This window comes from Drosophila willistoni (genome assembly GCF_018902025.1).
Source record: "Drosophila willistoni isolate 14030-0811.24 chromosome XL unlocalized genomic scaffold, UCI_dwil_1.1 Seg141, whole genome shotgun sequence".
Taxonomy (NCBI): Eukaryota; Metazoa; Arthropoda; class Insecta; order Diptera; family Drosophilidae; genus Drosophila; species Drosophila willistoni.
Genome location: NW_025814052.1, coordinates 10887501 through 10909985, shown reverse-complemented (window position 1 = coordinate 10909985; position 22485 = coordinate 10887501). Strand labels below are relative to the sequence as shown.

The following is a 22485-nucleotide window of genomic DNA, read 5'->3' as shown; positions in this document are numbered from 1 at the left end:
ATTATCGGAGCAAACCTATCGTAATCGACATTATCGGAGCAGTTATCTTTTTCGAAAATTCGAGTTCGAAATTTAAATCCTTGATAAAGCTCGAAAATCGTATCTAGAAGCTTAACATGGCAAGTATAATGATTTTAGGATTTTCGAGATCTATAAGTTTATTTCCAGTTATTAAAGCAATGTCCGTTTATTTAAATAATTCTATACATTTGTAGGTATTATAAGTTTTTTCTCTTGATCACAAGTTATTTTGAAAGTTTATCCTTACTTTCGCTGACCGCCCATAATGGTTGCAATGCGAATAAATATATTTAATACATCAAGATAGATGGACATCGAACTGAAAGGAAACACATTGAAAACAATATTCAATGAGTAATTAATATGGGAGCATTCATCTGACTTACGCATTGATGGGATCGAAGGGTGTATAAGCATATTGGGGATGAATCTCGGCCTTGCGAACTAAACGTTGAGTGTCATAGAGCAGGAAACCGCTGAACAACAGCAGACCGCCATAAAGGGACATTGAGGCCAAACCTAAAATAGTTAAGAGGTTGATTTCGATTTTCATGGTGTTATTGCATGTTTCGGGTTACTTACCAGCACCCAGAGCTGTTGTGGGCGGCAACCACATGGAGGCCAATGAGGAGGCAAACACCACACCGAGACCAATGGCCAAAGGACCGCCCATGTACAAGAATTTATCATTTGGAGCACAGACAGCGATTGTGGAGAGACCACCGACAATACCTCCCGTGTAGAGGGCAGCCCGTGTTAGAATTGGTCCGCCTATAAAGCACAGTGGTGCAATGACACCGCCCAAAATGGCACAGTGGAGAGCCCAGGCCAGATGCTTGGGTCCTAAACCAGGCTGATACTCAATAGAACGAGCGACAGCACCGCTGCCAATGACCAGCGCAAGCGATGCAATACTCCACTGTCAGAATAAAATGAAAGTGTGTTTGTTTTGTTCTTTGTTTTTTGTTCGTCTAGGTGAAAACTTACCAAGAAACCGCCTCGCGAGGCCAAGGCTAGAAGACGGGGAGAGCGAAAGACAGCTGCTGCTGAGGCGGCTGTCAGAATGCAGGAGCCACCAAAGAATCCATAAGTACTTTGAATGCGATCCTTAACATATTGCGGCCACATACTGCAAACAAGTCCCAATTTGAGTTAGCTTATAGTTGTAAATCTTTTTGATTTCTTGCACTCACATGGAATTATCCGCAATGCTTGTGTGCTGGCCCAGACCAACTCCATAATAGCAAAGAGCTCCCATGCCCACAACAGCGCCTCCAGCGAGAGCACCCTTGCCCATGGAGTAGGCTGCAATAATATGATATATTAAACGGAAGTCCTCAATCGCAGGTCTCGTTTCGCTTACCATTGGCACTTGGTGGACCCATCAGTTTCTCCTTAAGTGAGGAGGTTCGCGGCTGTTCCACTGGAGCCGGAGCAGCACGTGTCCGCACTGGACCGCGGGCATAGTTACGGACACTGGACAAGTTTGGTTTGGCCTTCAGGAACATCTGAGAGGATTGACCCAATAGGCCCGGACGGGCCGTGGAACATGCAAGGCGAAGCAACATTTTGTTGTTGTGATGAAATTCGCAATAGGTCGTTTAGGCAAACAATAAGAATTGCACAATTGCGTAAAAATGTTTTAAAATTATAAATGTATTTTTATTTCGACTTGTTTGCTACTGTTTTGAATTGTTTCTGAGTTAATTTCAGGTAAATAATTTATTTTCGTTTTTATAACAATTTTCTAGCAACTTCGAGTTTTAAGTGTTGGAAAAGTCACGGATATTATAGTATGATTACGATTACTGACTATCGATAGTTGTATCGATATGATGGCAACTCTGCTTACAAATGGCGCCAAAGTAAAAAATTTTAAATTTAAATATTGAACTACTGTCAGTTGGAAATAACAAATTTCTTTACACTTCGTATTTGCGTACAGGACCAGTGTGATGTTTTGTTGCTTCAGGACCCACTCGACGATCTATGACTATCATTTCGGTTATATGCGATTTGACTAGTTTGCCATCATGATTATAAGTATTTGTCTGCTCTATTGTGCCATGTGGATTGGTTTCATATGTTCTGCATTCGTACAAGGGGCAACATTTTGGATATTCGAGATTTAATTGCGTAGACGCCACAGCATGACATTCCCCCTTGAGAGCTCTAGGCACTTGGCAACTACAAAAAGGAATCCATTACATTCATGTTAATCCTTTTGTTTTGATGAGTAATTGGCTTACCTGTCCTCCCAGATTTGATGGGTACCCAAACACTGAACCCTGATGCATTCATTGAGACGTGTGAAAATTTCACCTACATATAATTGACGGCCGGTATGTGTATCAGTGCAGAATTGTTCTTCATACCGGGCGAATGGGGCTAAATGGTGTGGTTATTAGTCAACAAGTAAGTACCAATATGTATATTCACTTACAGTAGGACGAAGCTGATTGGCTGATACCACTTAGAAGCAGCATTATAAACTGGACCATGAATGATCTTAGATCCATATTATCTCTGATTTAGCTGATGAATTGAGAAATTTATTTTATGGGATGGCCCGAACTTTGCAAAGTTTAGCGTGCGACTGAAGTCCGGTGTGTCTGCAATCTTATTTTGTATGTATTAAATGAGTATTTAAAAAAAAAAAAAAATAGAGGAAAAACACACACATAAACTTTGTGGATGTATATAGATTTTAATCGCACACTTACGTTATTTGCCCGCTTTCACTACGAGGGATGATTCTGGGCTACGATATTGGAACTTGCCTCTTATTCCATATGCAGCATTTGTGAATGATCTACTAAACTTGAATGTAAATTTTCCAAAACATAGTCAATGAGATTAATATACTTGACTTCCGTACTGTATGAACTGTATGTTCCACCCTCGCACAATCAGTTTTTCAAAATTTATATATACATTAATGTGTGCTGTATGTGTATACATATTCAGCTTATCGCATCAGCGCAATATGCAAAAAAAGGCAATAAAAATCCCCACCCATACTCAAGATGTATGCGTCTGACCTATTGCCTATGAAATACTCTTCCAATGGGTATAACAACATTTCCACTTGTTCAAGAATGTTTTGTTATAGTTACGATTTGAATCGTTTGCCAAAGTGTATACCAAATTTGGTTTTCTAATCCATTTATTTTCAGTCAGTTGTTGTTTTTTTTTTTGTAGTCTCTGTCTGTGTATATATTTTGTTATTGCTCTTGATCTTTAATGTTGAATTTGTATTTTGTTTATATTTTCGTTTTTCTTGGTTTTCTACCCTCGCACCTCGTGGTGAACTAGGAGGAATAGCCATCCGATTGTTGACTCATCATCCAAAGCCAAATATTATGTTTTCAGCTAAATTCTTGACGTGTGTATAAAGTAAATATATATGTACCTACACATAAGATATAGTAATCAGATCAAATCAGCAGTGAATGTCGTTATCAAATGAAAATTTCCAAATCATTTGTATATTTTTCTAGCCTATTTTAGTGTTTTAATTTTGCCAATATACTGCATACTTTTCAGCATTTGTCTTTATTGAATCTCTTTTTATTAATTTAGATGCATTCAAAATCAAGAATAAAACTTTGTCCTCCTTCTTAATTTTTGCCAGAAATTATTGAATTCGTATACAAATTTACACTGAGAAAATATCACTATCCCTATCCCTATCCCTAGTTATAAGTTATCGAGGTCAGGGAAGGCCACTTTCCAATGTGACAGTTAGAACATGAGTAAAAATGGGTCAAAGTTGTTTTTTATGGATTTTTTAACATAAATTTTTGGTTAATCCGTTTTTTCAGACTGTATTTACATCAATTTCTATCCGATTTCAAAAATTTATATCTCAATTAAACGCAAGTTTAAAATGATAACTTTGATATTTAAAAAAAATCCAAAAATCCAATCCAATTTTTTATGTTTACATTATTATTGTAAATTGAAAATAAATGCATGAATTCTTCAAATATTTATAATCTGTTACCGGCGCTCTGATCCTGCTATATGGCTTATCCGGCACTGCATACATTAAGAATGATGACCTACCTCAATCACTTGGCGAAGAACTTATACAAGAAATGTGTAACTTTTATCTGTTGATTGACCTTTGTTACTTGATGATTTCTTAACTTAATGTTTATGAGTTTAATAATTTGTTTAAAAATGTTAATGTCCTTGCATTTCAACAAAACAAATTAAAGAATTTTCAATTTCAAACTTGTCAGTTGACACTTTCAACGAAATATGCTCATGATACATAATACATAATAAAGAATAAATCGTAAAATTTTGTCACTTTTACAATTTAGTTTAAAAAGCAATGTCCTGAACCTTATATATGTATCTACTAACGACATCTGCAACGGGTTAATTTTAGTTCCTTATCCATATACTTATGTAAAGTGGTACCTGAAAATAATTTCGTGGTTTTTTTAAACTATGAAATGGGCATAAAAGGGTAAGTTAGTTCGACAGTATCCTCTCCCTTTCGATATTCCATATTTCTAATTATTTACATATTTTAATCATCATTCATGTTGTTGTTTAGTATTTTCGTTTGGGAATTTTAGGGTGAGGGTAGCCAAAACTAGACATACATTTTCTAAAGAATCTTGATTAATTGATCAACAAGATGATAGTTACAGTAGCAACTAGTTTTGAGTAATTCGACCCAGATAGTTAATTTGATCTACATACTTATGCATTTACATTGCACATAGTAACAAAATGAGTTCCCAATTTTACGAGAGTTTCAGTTTCTTCGTTTTTTTTTTGGGGTGGTTGCTCAATACAACTGATATCCATTGTGGTTAAGGTTCTTGTAGTACGTCATCGAAAGCACAGAGGCAAGATCAATGTCGAGATGTTGTCGCAGTCGCAGTCGCTGTCGCTGTGGCAGTCGCGTCGCAGTCGACGTTGTCGATATCTGTCGTCGTCTGGCCTGACTTCGGTACGGGGTTGTTGGAGCTGGGCTTGGTTAAAATAATGACACTCGGACCGGCATATCAGTTGTGTTTCGATCGTGGCACGCTGAAGTACGTCGTGTTTATATCTACTTGCATATATCGAGACTAGAGTGAGTGGGCCAGCAGCGTGCGTGCGAGCGGGCGAACAAGAGAGAGTGTAGAGTTTAAGTACTATTACGGGAGACCCTTTAGAATATTAGCCTGCATCGAATCAACAACAACAAATTGAATTAAATGACACAAACAGCAATAAATGTGAAAGAATTAGCCGGCCGGCATGACAATCGTATATCAACACAGCGACACACACACACACACACACACACGCACATACATATTTAATTGTATAGGTAACTCACTGAACTTAACGAATGCAAAAAGTTGTTAATAATTTGAATTTGTAATTAAATTTTAATTTTTAATTACGGTTCAATTATTAACATGAAATTAAAATTCTATACTTTATATATATCAAGTTTGTTGCTTTGACAAAGTCATGCCAAAATGAAATTCCATTTCAAAAGGAGAAGCCTTTTCTCATTAATATTAGTAATCTTTTTGTTTATCATTATTATCATCATCAGCGTGGAGAATGACAGTGATCGATTAACTATAATTTAGAATCATTTAATAATTGGATAATGCAATGAAAATGAAAAACTAAATGCTAGAAAAGCTCAAGTATTTATAATTATCAACAATCCAATGGAAATGTTAGAGAAAACAAGTTTGGAAATGCAAATTTCAAAAATCATAAAAGATAGATATAGAATAATTAACGTAGATGGACTATATAGGCCTGGTTTTGGAATCGATATATGTAGATCGTTTCCATTTAAATATATATTCTTCATTGATTGTATATTAAATATTTAAATCTTACCTAACTAAAAAGTAGAAAAAGTCTGAATTTGTTTTGAAATTCGTATATAGAAGTTTGATCTGTAGTTGGCTTAATGTTTGAGGTGGTATAGAGTATTTGTAAGTCGCAGTCTTGAATACATTTGTTTTGTTTTCTTTTAGTTGGCTACTTAATGTATTCACACAGTCAGAGAGACAGACAGACAGACAGATAGATAGAGAGACAATAATATAGAGTACATTAACTAGTACAAAGTATTTGTCTGTGGCTGTCTCACTCTTTATCCCTTTCTTTGTCTCTCCCATAGGTAACTAGTAGCCCATAATGTACTTAACATTAATTGGGTTACTGGTGATTCACATGAGTTGCAAGTTCAAAATGTAAATCATTTAAATGGAAGAACTGTTTACAGCTTGTTTAAATTTTATACTATGAGAAATTTTTCAAAACCTATACTCAGTTGTTGGGGTCTAAGGGCAACAGATTCAATATACATATATATAACTAGTAGATATTTTCCTAAAAACGACTTTGAACAACAATTTGTATACATTTTGAAAGCGTCTTATATTCAATTTGTATGCTCAACTTTGATGGCTGCCGAATTTTCCATAAATCCGTCCCTGTCTTTAATCAAGTTGTGTCTTCTACTATTTATTTACGTAGATGGTTTAGATAGAGAGTTTACCTATGTATGTATATATTTTTAAAATTAAAGTAAACTTTCTGATTGTTTTCATATAAGATTTGTTCAATGAACTTTAGTCTTATATATTTTTGTGTACATTTCACTTAATTAATTTTTTGCATTATTTTGCATAAAATGCAAATTAAATAATCGATTGAATACATTTGGGTGTGTGTGTGTGTATGTGTGTGTGTTATGTTATTGTTGTTTTTTGACATTCGATTTTTTTGGTACTGGTTTTGTTTGGTTTAGCAAAATGCGACACTGAAATGAATATGTAAAAACAGAAGAAAAAAAAAAAAACACGAAAAAACGTTGCAAAGCAAACGAAAAGAACGACAACAACAACGAATAACAACAAAAAACGATTCCAACAAGACCTAAAAACATATTGTGGGTCAAATAATTGCACATTGTTTGACTATGTTTTGGCGCCAACATGAACTGCAGCAACATCATCAGCAACATCACCAGCAGCAGCAACAGCAACAGCAACAGCAGCAACAGCAAAAGATTCCCAATTCATTTGCCATTCAGAATCCAACACGAAGTTTCAACTTTAGTCTTATCAATTTGAAAATTGCTGTTAATGTTAATACAAAAATGTCAGCAAATCGGCCACGAAATGATCAGCAGGAAATGTTTTCTAAGGTTAAGACCAATACAAACGATTGGTTGGAGAGAGCTAAAACAAATTTAAGTCAAATTGGCGGACATGGCGGCATATCGACCATTTTGATAATAAATATTTTATTCCTAATTCTACTATCGATCTGCTGTGATGTCTGTCGTTCACATGGCGATGGCCCACAATTGTCATCATCACCATTGATGGCCTCATCGAACTATACAACAACAAATGGAAATGGACGCATTCAGCTTAAAGATCAATTGGATTTTCTGCCCAAATTGGATAGCGATGTGGTCGAAAAGGTGGCCATTTGGCATAAGCATGCGGCAGCAGCTCCTCCCAGTATTGTGGAGGGTATTGCCATCAGTAGCATAGCTCGACCAATTGGCTCCTCGGGATCCTCCTCTGCGGCCAGCCACGAGACTAGCCACCCGGAGCGACAAATGGATAACGAGGACAGTGTAATCTTGGGTGTGGGCATGGATGAACGCATAGCTCTGGAGCGTGTCACACGGGATTGTGTGCAACGTTGTATTGTTGAGGTAAGTTCTAACTGATGAAACGAAATTCTAACTTATAAAGTAACGTCTAAGAGTCAAAGGTTTATATTCACTTTTGTTTCTAATGAGGCAATCCATCTATATACAGCTACATTACTACACCACTACTAAAATTTAAATACATATTTGTTTGTATGTAGTAATATAGATTTGATTTGAACCAATTTAAACTCAAGAATTCTATTATACTATAACATATTTATACCCTTGCAAAAAGGGTATATTAATTTTGGTCAAAAGTGTGCAACGCATAGAAGGAAGCATCTCCGACCATATAAAGTATATATATTCTTGATCAGCACGACGAGACGAATTCAAATCGCCATGTCCGTCCGTCCGCCCGTCCGTCCGGATCAACGCAAACTCCTCCTAGACCGAAAGAGCTACAGAGCTGAAATTTTGCATGGCTTGTATATACTGCAAGCGTTGTATATCTCGGATTCAGCCGGATCGGATCACTATATCATATAGCTCCCATACAAATGGCAAAGTCACGAACAGTGACTTTTCCTAATAACTTCGTTATTTTCTGAGCTATTCTCGTGAAATTTAATATTGTTAAGTTAATTACACATATAAACAACTGTGCCGAATTTAATAAAGATCGGGTTACTAAATCATATAGCTCCCATAGGAACGATCGGTGGAAAACAGTGACTTTTGCCAATAACTTCGTTACTTTTGACGCGATTACTTTCAAATTAAACATTTGTTAGTTTAATATATCTGTTAATGACTGTGCCAAATTTGATCAAGATCGGGTGACTATATCATATAGCTCCCATAGGAACGATCGGTGGAAAACCGTGACTTTGATCAATATCTTAGTTTTTTCCTATGCAAAGATTGTTGGCCGTTCTCTCGCAAACATTAGCCTTTTTAGATAAAACGTTTTTCCACTTTGATGGCTATAAGTAAGGAAAAATATACCAAAAAAGTTGCAAGCGTATACAAACTTTGACGTGGTCGAAGTTAGCCCCGGCCCTCTGGTTTTCCTTCATTTCAAATAAGACTTTTGATAAAGAGATTTAGTATAATTCTGTTAATTATAGTGATTTTAATCTTGCAGGAGTTACTTTGGTTTTAGATACGACTATTTTTAGATCGAAATTCTATATGCATATGTTTAATATATAAACTCTGGTTAAATGTAGTTTTCAATCAATCAAAATCATCAAGTTGTATCAAAAGACATATGTTACTTATAGCCATTCGTGTGTGTGTGTGTGTATGTCTCTGTATATGGCATTTAGTTCAGGTTGTAAACGGTTAATTAAGTGATATGTGTAATTACATGACTTTAGGGGTTGGCTATCATGTCAAAAAGCTGACATTTCAATTATCTAACACGCAGTCTACACCCTCCCAGGAAGCATACATACCTCTACATATACATATGTACATATGTACCTACATATCTTTATCTGTATATATGTATATATCAATATCCGCACGTACTATACATTTGTGGGGATGCATCTGCATCTTTATCATCATGGCGCAGTTTCATGTTTCTCAACTATTTTGGTTACCTAGTTACGCCGTCTGGTCTTTATGGCGAAATTAGTATGCCTTGATATGGGATGGATGGGTGGATGGATGGATGAATGGATGAATGGATGGATGGTTTGGGGTGGCAGTGGGTGTTTGTTATCGAATGCTGCCATATGGTCTACTATATCTATAGGTATAGTATTTAGTCAATAAACTATCAAACTGCCCACAACAATTAAGCCAAATGACTTGGTTAGAAAGTCACAAAGTCAAAAAAAATGGCCAACATTTACTCGCTTTAAATTTATGAAATTAAAATTATTTAATTTTTTGTCACATTTAAGTGCACTTCATATGGGATAAGCCATAATTATTGTAATTGGAGTGGAGCATGTTAATCAGTGAGCTCAGTCAGTTTGCGTTTCATTCATTAACACAACGTTGTCCCATTGTCCCATTGTATGATGTGTCCATTTGTTGTAATCTGTGTTTTACTACCTCCGCTCTTCCCTTTATTTCTCTTCACCCCTCACTTTCGATTACGTTGTTGTGGCTACTCCATGACAACATTTTGTTATTCCAAGAGCTATCACAGTAGTTTAGGCCAATTAAAACTAATCATGGAGCACTGTGTGTTTAATTGGTCCAAATGCTAAAAAAAAGAGACACAAATAAAAACAAAGCGATAGAGAGAGACAGAGAGAGAGAGAGAGAGAGAGAGAGAGAGAGAGAGAGACAGACACCAAAAATCGAAAGAATTCACTCTTTTTTTTCTAAACTAAATGTGATTTTATGTTTAGATTAACAACAGTTTCCTTTATTAATAGTTGATACTTTAGATTGCAAAGCATTAACCTATTTTACTTTGGTGAGTTAACTAGTTGAGAATTATAATGCACATTCAACAAATCTATCTTAATTGCAGCAGGTGTTGTGTTAAATTGAATAGGGTGCTAAAAATTGATTAACTAATTTAAAAACAAAAAAGTACAAAAGTTTCATAAATTCAAACATTAGATTTCAAAACCTTAAAAAAAAATAAAATGATTTAAAATTATTAACAACAGAAGAGAGTAACAGAATGATTATATTTTAAAACCAGAATTTTGATTACATTTGCTTTACATTTTACCATTCCAAGAAGAAACATGAAATAAAAGATAAGTTTTCACAATTGTAACTAAATTGGAATAAAGTTTTTGGTTTCGTTCGATTATGATTTGATTTAGATTTTAGAGAAAAGCGAAGACCATAAAAACAATGAAAAAATGTCTAAAAGAATGCTTTAATTTTTAGCATGTGAAAATAAATTCAATTTTAATTAATGAATGCAACTTTAAGGGCTAAACAAATCTTGGATTACAGAAAAAAAAGAATATTATTCTTAACTAAAGAGACAAAAAAATCGCCGCCATTTGCTGCCATTTGGCAAGCAACATTAACCGAACAAAAGAAAATTGCATTAAGATTTTTCCTTTTTTGTTGTTGTTGGTTTGTTGGGTCTTTCACTCTGTGGAAAATGTTTAGCCAATTTATTTTATTTTCATTTATTTATTATATTTTTTTTCTTTTCTGTGCTGTTTTCGCTTTTTGCTTTTTGGAGCCTGACGAACGAGGCTGGCTACAACGGAATAATGGTGTCAATAACACACACCAAGTTACCCCAAGCCAAGCCAAGTCAAGTCTCTTTCACACACACACACACACACACCGAGTAAGGGTATATGGGTGTGTGTGTGTGTGTATGTGGGTTGATTTCTGACTTAATGTAATAGAAATTGTACAACAAAAGATGAGCAATGACGACATGAAAACCCCCAATGCCAATTAGTCGTTCTCGCCATTGCCAGAACCAGAGCCAGAGGCAAAGGCATAGCCCCTAGAACTCTGTCCATACCCCTTACCCTTACCCGTAACCGTACCCGTACCCGTAGACGTAGCCGGAGAGCACTGTGTGAGAGCTCGAGTGCTCGAGAGTTGTTGCCTTCTGTTTGTGAAAAAGCCAATCAAGCTAAATTAATAAAATATTACGTAGAATTCTAAATTAAATTGACGCATGTGCGAAAAAAAAACTCACACACACACACACACAACCAAGCAAACTCAGACCAAACACCAGAAAAATACTAGGACAAGCTTCATATATATGTACAAATGTGTGTGTGTATGTGACAGTGTATGTGGTGTTTCTTTTGGGCGTGTATGAGTGTGGGTGAGTGAATGAGTGGGTGGATGTGTTTGAGGGGAAGACCCTTGGTAATTACTAGTACATTGACTAAACCAAAGCAAACACAATTAAAAAGAAAAAAGAAGAAGAAGAAAGATTCCTTTACTTACAAGAGTGAACTTAATTGAGGTTTAAGTAGATATTTCATTTTCTATATGTGATTAAATTCTCAGTTCTCTTAAAGACTAATACTTATACAGTAAACACTCGTAAATAACAAACACTTTGTTTGCATTATTCTTAATTAATTTGATATTTTGCATGATCTACTTTTACTTTTTTATAAGGACTCTTAAAATACTTTCTCAATGCATACTTAATCCATACAAAATGTATACAAAAATATTGATAGTTAATTTATTAATACTTTTCTTTAAGTTTTGCACCCTTAAGACGACTAAGGTTTCGATTTGTGATACCTGAGACCTTTCCTGATCATGAGACCTTTCTTCATCTTGCATGAAATCAAAAAATTTGAGTTGAATTTAATTCTCAAGAAGGGAGTAAGATAAACTCTTGAATAAATATGCCTCAGCCAGACGAAATTCGATTGCCATGCAAACAAAAAGAAACCTAAAATAAACAAACTTTGTTAACTTTCAATGTTTTGTCTAATGATATTCTCAAATTATTAACCAATTGGATCTTGTGAAATTAGAGACTTTGAGTAAAGACCGCTTTCTTGATTAATTTTTAGATATTTTAGTTGCTCAAGTTACTGGCCCACTGAAATCGTTTCGATTCGAATTCGATTGTTGACCTACAGCTTTGACACTATTTATAGATAGAAATATTTTTGAGACGGTTAGCAGCTTCAACTTGTTTTCATCACGTGCTAAATCTTTTGTTTAAATTCGACTTCTTTCAAACTGCTAACTGACAAAATTCTCGGAAATCATTTCAATGCTTTTTTTTCTTTTTCATCTTCAAAGTTCAGTCCAAGACAAATAGACGAGAGAGAGAGAGAGAGATAGATAATTTATTCATGATTATGTTTTGCAAGTCAATTTGGTTTATGAATTTTTCAAAGGCCTTTCTAAAATGATAATTGATTGATTAAGATTAAAATGGTTAATTGAGGCATTTTGTTTCACTGGTTCACAGGCTGTGCAATGAGTCGTTACCATTGACTTCCGTTCACACATACACACACACACACACACACACACACACAGTTTGGTTCCCTCTTCTTATTTTTACATTTTGATTTTGGGGTAAATTGTATTGATTTTCTTGTTTGTATTTGTATTTTTCCAGGAGGATCTGTTTCTGGACGAGTTTGGCATCAAGTGTGAAAAGGCCGACAATGGCGACAAGTGCTATAAGACACGAGTAAGTCGAAAAGAAAAAGAAACAAATTTAAGCCGAAACTGATACCAAAAAATGGATGTCATGTGAGAACACGACGACTCATGGCAAGAAGAAGAGGGGCGCGGTAGAGGTAGAGCAATTTGAAACTGGCTTTCATGTTTCTGTTGCCAGACAACTTGACGACAAAAAACCGGCAAAGACCACCGCAAAAGCAGGAACGAAACCAAATTGTCCCTTTCTTAACTGAAAAATTGTGACCTGAACATATTTAATGTTTATTTTATTCATAAATCAGTTTAGCTGCCCTCAGTCCGTTCCTGACTTAAAGAAAGGACCAACCACTTGTTAATAAATGTACTTGAAAGATGATGCCTTCAATTCCAATTCATTTTAGCTTTCTCACGTATGATTGGGTTACCTTTTGAGTGAATCACATTCACATAAATTTAAAGCTTTGCATCGTTTACCAATTATACTCGATTGATTTCTTTGATCTAAATGTTCTAAATAATATGCTTCATTTCTTGATCAGATTTATTCCAAATTTTGTATAGTAGAATGTGAACTTGAACTTGAAGTTTTTGTTACTAAATGTTATGGAATCGGATGCCCATTTAGAGTAGAGTTAGACCGACATTTGGCTGCACCAAACAGTCATCCATTTGAATTAACTAGGTAATACTACAGGGTATCTACTTAATGTCTTGCAGTGCACAAAGGGTTGCGCCCAATGGTATCGTGCCCTCAAAGAACTGGAACCATGCCAGGAGGCCTGCGTAAGTTGAAAATCATCATCAATTTGAAGTTCTGTACATTTCTGTATGGCGACATTTTCCACAGGCATCGCCATTGCAATTCTATCCTTATGATCTGCCTTGTATTGGGGCCTGCGAGATGGCCCAACGTGACTATTGGCATTTGCAGCGTTTGGCCATAGCCGAATTGGTTGAGAGCACTCAACCGCAGTTTGTAAGGGCGCCAAGTCGAGAGCAGCAAACGGCACCGTTGATTCTCAAATGGGATATGCATTTTCCGGAAAACTATCTGGCCAGTCGACCATTCAACATTCAATACAAATATGTGAATTCCAGTAATGCGAGCGAAAAGGACGAGCACGATGAGGAGGAGAAACATGGGAAAGTCTATCGGAAAGCCTATCGACAAAATGAATGGTTCAATTTGGCCGACTATGACTGCGATGAGTATTATGTATGCGAAATACTTGAGACTCTAATGCCATATACACAATATCGGGTAGGTTTTCGCAATCATTATCTGCCGATGATGTTGTCTAATCCAAGTTATCAAAATAGTTTCGTTTCGAATTGCCTTTTGGTGAAAGTAGCGATGAGATTTTATTTTCACCTGCCACTCCAGCCTATCAAACTCCTGCCGAGAATGTTCCAACATCGGCGCCAATTATCGATCATTTGTTTGCTCTGGATGATGGCCATGTAGCCGTGCATTGGCATGATGGTCGCTTTACAAATGGACCTATTACGGGATATCGCCTACGTTTAGCTAGCCCTGGATCCAACCAAAGTGACGAACAGGTAAGGAATTTTATAGTCCACTACTGATTCTCGATCCTAATTGCGTGATGGGCGAACAGACTGTTCCAGCTAATCAGAATAGTTATATGTTTGTGGAACTGCGGCCCATGACGAATTACACATTGGAATTGTCGATGATAAATGAGCAGGGCGAGGGACCAGTAGCCAAGGCCAGCGTTGTGACCAAAATGGGATTGACTAAGGATCAGGGGCCTGCTGCTCTATTGGTAGTAGGACGAAAGAGTATCATATGGCAAGTTCTGGAGTTGGCTGGAGAGTCCCGTGTGGTCTATCGCAGTCAACAGACAATTGTCGATGTGGCCTGGTCACACAAGGATCAACGCCTTTTTGTCCTGGATACGAATGGAGAGTTGCGAACGTGAGTTCGGGGTTAACAGTCGGGATAGATATATGTATATATGTAGATGTATGTAGATGTATTGGTCGGGTCTCTAACGATCGTTTGCCTTTGCAACAGCCAGACGCTTGATCAGGCACCGAGCATGCAGCTCTCAACGTTGATTGTGTTGCCGAATTCCTCCTGGATTCCTCATAAGCTTAGCCTGGACACGCTTAAGCTTCGCCTCTATGTGGCCGTGGAGCTACCGAAGCAGGAATACGCTATACTTAGTAGCACAACGAAGGGTTCCATGGTTGAGATGTTGGTGCAGAATCTACATCAACCCGTTGAGCAACTGGAAGTGGATGCTCTTAATGGCTGGCTTTTCTGGACAGATGCTCAGGGCTTGTGGCGTTTGGATCTTGCTAGCAAGGAGCGTCTACAGCTTTATCAAACCTCCAATCGGCTTGGTCGGTTTATCCTGGATATACCACATTGGTTCATTCACTTGCTGTTGCCGGATGAAGAGCAACTTTTGTCACTTAGCTACGATGGAAATTGGCGAAGGCCGATACAACTTTCCCCTGGCCATTGGCAGACTTTCACTTTGCTAGCAAAGTCCTTACTAATGGCCGACGACACTCAATTGCATTTAATGGATTTGCCAAGTGGGGAGAAGATTTCCAAGTGGTCATTAACAGAAACGAACGATTGTTGGGCTCTGGTACCATTGATGCCGGAACGAGAGCGAATTGCCTTGGACACGGGGATACCGCGACAGCTGGTCGCATTGCTGGGCTCCCAGGCAGCTCATATCTCATGGAAGAAGCCTGCCAGAAATCCGTATCAGTCGCGGGCAGCGGCTAACAATCTCAGCTATGAACTAGAAGTTTTGGACGTCGCCAGTCAAAGTGCCTACAATATACGAAACATTCGTAGTCCCAGCTTTGGCCTGGAGCGTCTGCAACCCGATAATCTCTATCAGCTAAGAGTGCGGGCCATCAATTCGGTGGGAAAGGTAGGCGAATGGACACCTCCATACGCGGCACGTACATGGCCATTGGGCCCACATCGCTTCCGATGGGCCACCCAATCGGGTGAGCTGTATGAAACCAATGAATTGGGTCAAAACCTCAACAAAATGGAGAATGTGAAGCTAGAGTCTCTACCTGGATCTCTTGCCATGGTCAATACCAGCTCTGGTTACTATGTGAGTGGCGATGGGGTAATGCGTTGCATCAACTTGATCCAACCACAAATGAAATGCGTCGTTGATGTTGCAATTCCTCATGTGGGGGCTGTGGCCTATGATTGGCGAGGCGGACGCGTCTACTGGACGGATTTGGGGCGCAATTGTGTTATCCGTCTGGATCCCTGGACAGGGGTACGCGAACTATTGCCCATTTTTGGAGCCACAGATCTGGCTCTGGACCCGCAACAGGGTCACCTGTATTACACCACTGCCATGCATCTGAAACGTCGTGGCCTTAGCCCACAGCCTGGTAAAAATGAAGAGGTGGAATACTATCATCTAAATGGCCTGGAGGGTAGCATCGATTCATTTACCTTGGATCTGAAGCAACATTACGTTTATTGGGTGGTCAAGGGATCCGGAGCCATGCGAATCTATCGCTCTCCCTTGGTCGTGGGCAGTGGCCAGCCGGAAGAAGTTCAACTGCTACTCACTTCGGAGCCCCAGATGGAGGCTATGCCAAAATCTTTGCAACTACTTCAACCGCTGGGAGCTCTTCTTTGGGTGGAACGAAGTGGACGTGGAGCGAGCACAATGCGTTTGCCTGTTGTTGCTGTTGGTCAGGATCCAATGCCGTTGATAGCACAGGGCTTGGAACAGGAACTGGTCAGTGCAGTGCAATTGTTAGATGCGAATTCCCCGTCTTCCATTCCAGATTCGGGGGTTATTCCCTTGGCTGTACCTCCAGACAGTTTGCGCATCGATGATGGCCACTGGGATGACTTTCATCTTCGCTGGCAACCAGCTGGAAGTGGTGGCAATCACACTGTCTCCTATCGCTTGCTTCTCGAATATGGACATCGCCTGCAAACCCATGACCTCTCGACGCCATTCGCTCGCATTCTGCAGCTACCGCAGCCCCAGCTCAATCTCAAAGTCTGCCTAACTCCACATACGTCCTGGCGAGCCGGTCCCACCACTTGTGTGGAGTTGACCACGCCGGCTGCTGCCCCTACCCAGCCACGTCGGCTGCGGGTCTTTGTGGAGCGGCGAGCCAAACCACTGCAGACAACCAATATCAGTGCGCTGCTGCGTTGGGATGCGCCCGAACAGGCACCGATCCAGGCTCTCGAATACCACATCAGTTGTTGGCAAGGTTCCGAACTTCATTCGGAGCTGCTGCTCAACCAGAGCGCTCTGGAGGCACGTGTTGAGCAACTGCAGGCGGAGGTAACCTATCGTTTTCAGGTGGAAGCCCATGTGGCTGCCACTGGAGCGGCAGCCGGAGCCGCCAGCCATGGTCTTCACGTGGCACCCGAGGTGCAGGCAGTGCCGCGTCTCTTGTATGTGAACTCTGAGTTTATTGGCGAATTGGATCTGGATACGCGTACCCGCCGACAGATTGTCTACACATCCAGCCCCGTGGAACATCTCGCTGTGATGGAAGGCGAACAGCGTCTGCTCTGGGTTAATGAGCATGTGGAGCTGCTTACTCATGTGCCGGGTTCATCGCCAGCCAAGCTGGCGCGCATGCGAGCCGAGGTTTTGGCCCTCACCGTGGATTGGGTGCAGCGCATGGTCTATTGGGCCGAACTGGATGCTGTTACCCCACAGGCTGCTGTCATCTATCGTCTAAATCTGTGCCTCTTCGAAGGACGTATACTGCAAGGCGAACGCATGTGGAGTACTCCTCGTGGCTATCTACTAAAGGATTTGGTGGCTCTGCCACATAGTCAGACTCTGGTTTGGCTTGAACATGAGCTCGACTCTCGCAATGCCACATTGCAGGGTCGTAGTCTAGTGAATGGATCTCATATATCCTTCGAGATCAGCTCGCGTGCTCCGTTGATGCGTCTCTTTGAGGGCAGCCTGGAACCGGGAGCCGAGACGCTAAACCTAGTCGACCATCTGGGTAAACTGTGTGTCTACGATGTGGCGCGGCAACTGTGCACAGTGACTGCCCTACGGACACAGATGAATTATCTAAACGATGACGTAAGACAATTGGCCCAAGATGCCGGCTATTTGTATGCCCTGCGCAATGGTAGCATTCGTGCTTATGGCAGACGGCGACAGCAATTGGAATATCTGATTGAGCTAGAGAAGGAGGAAGTGCGCTTATTGCATGCCCACAACTATCAGGCTTATCCGGAGAAGCGTTGTCTACTTCTGCCACCCATGGCTAGCCTGGAGAAAGCGCATTGTCAGGAAACACAATGTCTGGTTAAGCTACCCGCTCTCTATGCTGCTTCGGAGTGCCAACTGCCTGTTCCTGGTTTGCGATATACCCTACAATCCCGCGACGGTGGCCAGTGGGAAGGCAATGCCGGAGACACTATAAATATTACCGATCTACATCCTTACACCAAATATCAGTTGCGAATAAGTTTGTGGAGCTATTATCAGAAGCGTTCAGGAGGTAATGGATCTGAGTCGCTTCAATTGCCCATTCTAGAGATGCAAACGGCTCCTGATACACCGACGGCTCCGAGAAACTTTACTGCCCGTGTCTTGAGTCCCAATGAAGTTGAGATTCACTGGCTGGAACCCCAGCAAATGCGTAGCGAAGGTGTCTATTATATGCTCTACTGGCAGCTTGAAGAGCAAGATCATCCAGATCGAGGAGAACGACGCATAGAGTCTTCGGGTACTCATCGGCTAACGGGTCTGCAACCTGGCTCTAGTTATCAGTTATGGGTGCAGGCTCATGCAACGCCAGCTAAATTTAATATGACCTCACGGCTGCATGTGAAAACGTTTGAGGGTTTGGCCGATCTCCAGTTGATTGAGTTGGGTGCTTATGGATTAACCCTTACTTGGGAGGGCACCACAGATCCCTTGAGTTCTCTGTTCCTTGAATGCGAATCGATCGCGGGTAAATTGCAGGTCGATGTGATTGAAAACTATTCACGAATAGTAATTGAAAATTTGGAGCCAAAGACGCGTTACGATTGCCATTTGGCCCTCAGCTATGTTTTGTCTAGTCCGGGACCAGTTGTGGTCTATCATTCGGCTGGCCATGTGTACGAGACTTTGAGCGATGCACCTAGTGCCCCCGGAAAGCCACAATTTGAGCATATTGCCGGCGAGATATTTCGTTTGAGCTGGAGTCGATCACGGGACAATGGATCACCAATTCAACTCTATAATCTGGAGGCCCTTCAGGCTCGTCGCAGTCTCTCGAATCGTCGTCGACGTCGCGATGTCTCACTATCCATTCTACCCTGGGCGGAGGAGCCCATGGTGATGGAAGATCAATGGCTAGACTATTGCAATACCACAGAACTGAGTTGCATTGTCAGAGAATTGCATACGAATCGCTTGCTCCTCTTTAGAGTTCGTGCACGCAACGAGGAACATGGCTGGGGTCCATACAGCGAGGATAGCGAGAGAATAGCCGAACCCTTCGTATCGCCCGAGAAGCGAGGATCTTTGGTCTTGGCCATTATAGCGCCCGCCGCCATTGTATCAAGTTGTGTGCTGGCTTTGGTTCTGGTTCGAAAAGGTGAGTAATTACATATATCACGGATGGCAAATTTCCAATTTCTTCTGGTTTTTAGTACAAAAGCGTCGCTTACGCGCCAAGAAGTTACTTCAGCAAAGTCGTCCCAGTATTTGGAGCAATCTGTCTACATTGCAGAACCAGCAACAGCTTCTGGCTGCCCGCAATCGTGCCTTCTCCATAACCCTAAGTGATGCGGATATTGCCCTCTTGCCACAAATTAGTTGGAGCCAATTGAAATTGCTACGTTTCCTGGGCAGTGGAGCCTTCGGTGAGGTCTATGAGGGTGAACTTCAGCTTGAGCACGAGAAGGAGCCGCAACGTGTTGCGATCAAGAGTCTCCGCAAGGGAGACTCTGAGTTTGCCGAACTGCTGCAGGAGGCTCAATTGATGAGCAACTTTAAGCACGAGAATATTGTTTGTCTGATTGGCATATGCTTTGACAGCGATTCCATATCTTTAATTATGGAGCATATGGAAGCGGGAGATCTATTAAGTTATTTACGAGCGGCTCGTAGCAATTCACAGGTAAGACAGAGAGAGAGAGAGAGAGAGAGAGATCTATATTTTTACTCAACCATCTATTCCGTTCATTCCTCACCTTGCAGCAGCCACAACCTGATTTGATACTATCCGATTTGATTACCATGTGCATTGATGTGGCCAATGGATGCACTTATCTGGAGGATATGCATTTTGTTCATCGCGATCTGGCGTGTCGCAACTGTTTGGTTACCGAAACCCAAACGGATGACGCCGGCCATTCTCGTCGCATGGTGAAAATTGGTGATTTTGGTCTCGCCCGCGACATCTACAAGAGCGACTACTATCGCAAGGAAGGCGAGGGCCTGTTGCCAGTGCGTTGGATGTCACCCGAGAGTCTAGTCGACGGTGTCTTCACCACACAGTCCGATGTATGGGCATTCGGTGTCCTATGCTGGGAAATTCTGACATTGGGACAACAGCCGTATGCAGCTAGAAATAATTTCGAAGTCCTGGCCCATGTCAAGGATGGTGGACGACTGCAGCAGCCAGAAAGCACACCCGATAAGCTGTATGTATTACCACATAATCACTCCCCTCCCCGCCTCTTCTATACATTACATTTTCTCATTTCATTCTCATATTTTTGCCAATTTGTCGGCCAGCTATGGCTTACTTTTACAGTGTTGGCGCACTGATCCCTGGGAGCGACCGAGCTTCAAGCGTTGTTTCAATAGTCTACATGCCATTAGTACTGATTTGAGGCGTTCCCAAATGCCGACCAAGAGTGCGGATAGTACCACTTGCATCTCATCATCTTCCGCCAGCGGCCAAGGGAATGGGTCGTCCATTAAGCCAGAGACAAAGGTGCATTTTGATAAGGAGACGGAACAAATGTCCTTAGAACCCATCAGTGAAACCAAATTATATGCCAACGAGGGCATCTCGAGATTGTAACAAAATGTGGTATAATGCTTTAGCTTTTAATAAATTCCTGCTTTTTTTTTTATTTTTTTGATACTTTAGAAATAAGTACTAAATCTAAGTTAACTAATAAACGACCAGTCCAAAATTAGTTTTTGTCAATTTATTAATTTATGTATTCTAATCGAGCCAGTGGAAAAAAGTATTACAGGGAAGGTAAGACTCGATTGACCGATGAACGGATTAGTTTCTAATCGAATGCTTATTAATGGGTTAATTAAACATTTTATATTTAAAAGGTAACCCTAACTTAACTGGAGATGGAAATAAGGCATAGGAAGACTTATTGGATCATGTCTGAAAGGTTCGTCCTTTGATAAACGCGTGTCAGCTTGGGGCGTTGGGTGAGGGAATTATTTTAATTTTATTAGAAAATTTCATCAGTAATTTTATTGGTTGGCGACAAAAGTTTTTATTCTTTTTCTTCTTTTTTGTTGAAAAGTTTTTCTTTTTGTTTCTTTTTTGGTGGGCTTTATTTAATTTTTCTCATTCTTTCGACACACAATCAAATTAAATGTGACTTTGTAGAGAGGTTTTTTTTTTGCTTCTTCCTCGCTTTGCTCTTAGTGTCGCCTCAGGCGTTCGATGTGTGGTCTTTAATGGGGAAAGGAGACGAGGAGAGAAGAAAACTTTAAAAAGGTTTTCTTTTTTTTTTAATGTTGCCAAGTTCAATGGTGTTCCATAAACAGCAAAGTATAACTATAGTAAATCTTATGAAAATAAGTAAATGCTAAAGTTATAAGTAGATTTTTGAGTTAAAGAGATTGCCAGAAAATATCCACTTGAATTATATACATCTACTTAGCATACGGCATGTGTATGTACTTATGTAAATAAGTACAATGACAGCACGAAAATATTAAAGAGGGGGGAGGAATGGAATCGATTACCGAGCATGCCCCCCGCCAGCCCAAGCCTCTCCGTCCAAAATTTTACCTTACGCCCTTTGTCAAGCATCGAAAGAATATAAATAAAAGCATTTTGAATATGCTTATACGCAGTTTTTCCTTCGATACCCATTATTTGTGGAGATTTGTGTGTTTATCAGTTCAGTTCAGTTCAGTATTGGCATTAGTGTAAGATTTCATGGATATTCATTTCATTAGATTTGTTGGCCAAAGGGTATATCTACAGTCGACTAAAATTCTTACAATGAATACGCTATATATCCTACAACTTTTGTTTTTGTCGACGACTTGACATTCATTTCATAAAAAAGTTGTTAAAGTTCTTAAGTTCTTAAAGTCAATTTTCGGTTAACCACATCAAGTTGGTTGATTCGTATACAGAATTTAACGGTTACCTTCTCCCTGTAATTTTGTTAGTGTATAGTAAGTACGACCTATCCAAAAACCTTGTTGGGGTTTTTTTTTTGTTTGCTTTCCTCTTTGATTTGTAGCTTCAGACTTGTTGGCTGAAACGATTTTGGAGCGCGGCAAGGATTTAATTTTATTACCATCGTAGCATCGTCTCTCTGGTTGACTTATTATGCTGATATGATTAAGTGGTTTCCCCACAATCTCTATCCATTGGATTTTTATGACAAGTGCAGCGACCTGGAGGATTGAGGGATTTGGCTTTCGGCTGGAAATTGTTGGCTTTTGGCAGTTGCTGATGCATGCTTCTGACATAGATTCTGAATTCTCGAT

General features: G+C 39.9%; 3 protein-coding genes across 5 annotated transcripts; 1 reads left to right on the top strand and 2 right to left on the bottom strand.

Annotated features, from left to right (window-relative positions):
- Positions 1–168: 168 nt before the first annotated feature.
- On the bottom strand, positions 169–1784 carry LOC6641414 (growth hormone-inducible transmembrane protein). The gene is made up of 6 exons (XM_002064058.4): positions 1385–1784; positions 1215–1326; positions 1009–1150; positions 604–940; positions 408–540; positions 169–340 (listed from the first exon to the last, which is right to left on the bottom strand). The coding sequence occupies exons 1-6, from the start codon at positions 1587–1589 to the stop codon at positions 265–267; spliced, it is 1005 nt and encodes a 334-aa protein (XP_002064094.1). The 5' UTR covers positions 1590–1784; the 3' UTR covers positions 169–264.
- A 110-nt stretch (positions 1785–1894) lies between these two features.
- Positions 1895–2600, bottom strand: LOC26529885. The gene is made up of 3 exons (XM_015178633.3): positions 2465–2600; positions 2271–2409; positions 1895–2208 (listed from the first exon to the last, which is right to left on the bottom strand). The coding sequence occupies exons 1-3, from the start codon at positions 2538–2540 to the stop codon at positions 1944–1946; spliced, it is 480 nt and encodes a 159-aa protein (XP_015034119.1). The 5' UTR covers positions 2541–2600; the 3' UTR covers positions 1895–1943.
- A 2474-nt stretch (positions 2601–5074) lies between these two features.
- Positions 5075–20927, top strand: LOC6641413 (protein sevenless). Of its 3 annotated transcripts, none has more exons than XM_047011460.1 (11): positions 5075–5119; positions 6812–7732; positions 12729–12803; positions 13493–13558; positions 13623–14036; positions 14096–14335; positions 14395–14714; positions 14814–19372; positions 19428–19897; positions 19978–20423; positions 20518–20927. In XM_047011460.1, exons 2-11 carry the CDS (start codon positions 6983–6985, stop codon positions 20807–20809), a joined length of 7632 nt encoding a protein of 2543 aa, XP_046867416.1. In that variant the 5' UTR covers positions 5075–5119; positions 6812–6982; the 3' UTR covers positions 20810–20927. The 3 variants fall into 3 exon arrangements, with proteins under 3 accessions (XP_046867416.1, XP_023031151.1, XP_023031152.1); XM_023175383.2 differs by having other exon boundaries at positions 5075–5359; XM_023175384.1 differs by lacking the exons at positions 5075–5119; positions 6812–7732; positions 12729–12803; ... (1 more) ...; positions 13623–14036; positions 14096–14335 and having other exon boundaries at positions 14524–14714; positions 14818–19372.
- The last annotated feature ends 1558 nt before the right edge of the window (positions 20928–22485 follow it).

Bases quoted from the DNA above. Each gene is read 5' to 3' on its own strand.
- LOC6641414 (XM_002064058.4), bottom strand. From the start codon at position 1,589: ATGTTGCTTCGCCTTGCATGTTCCACGGCCCGTCCGGGCCTATTGGGT. The intron at 941-1,008 runs GTAAGTTTTCAC...TTATTCTGACAG, and splicing joins CCTCGCGAGGCGGTTTCTTG to TGGAGTATTGCATCGCTTGC. The intron at 341-407 runs GTAAGTCAGATG...GTTTCCTTTCAG, and splicing joins CCCTTCGATCCCATCAATGC to TTCGATGTCCATCTATCTTG.
- LOC26529885 (XM_015178633.3), bottom strand. From the start codon at position 2,540: ATGGATCTAAGATCATTCATGGTCCAGTTTATAATGCTGCTTCTAAGT. The intron at 2,410-2,464 runs GTAAGTGAATAT...CACACCATTTAG, and splicing joins CCAATCAGCTTCGTCCTACT to CCCCATTCGCCCGGTATGAA. The intron at 2,209-2,270 runs GTAAGCCAATTA...TCCTTTTTGTAG, and splicing joins CATCAAATCTGGGAGGACAG to TTGCCAAGTGCCTAGAGCTC.
- LOC6641413 (XM_047011460.1), top strand. From the start codon at position 6,983: ATGTTTTGGCGCCAACATGAACTGCAGCAACATCATCAGCAACATCAC. The intron at 7,733-12,728 runs GTAAGTTCTAAC...GTATTTTTCCAG, and splicing joins TGCAACGTTGTATTGTTGAG to GAGGATCTGTTTCTGGACGA. The intron at 20,424-20,517 runs GTATGTATTACC...TTTGTCGGCCAG, and splicing joins GAAAGCACACCCGATAAGCT to CTATGGCTTACTTTTACAGT.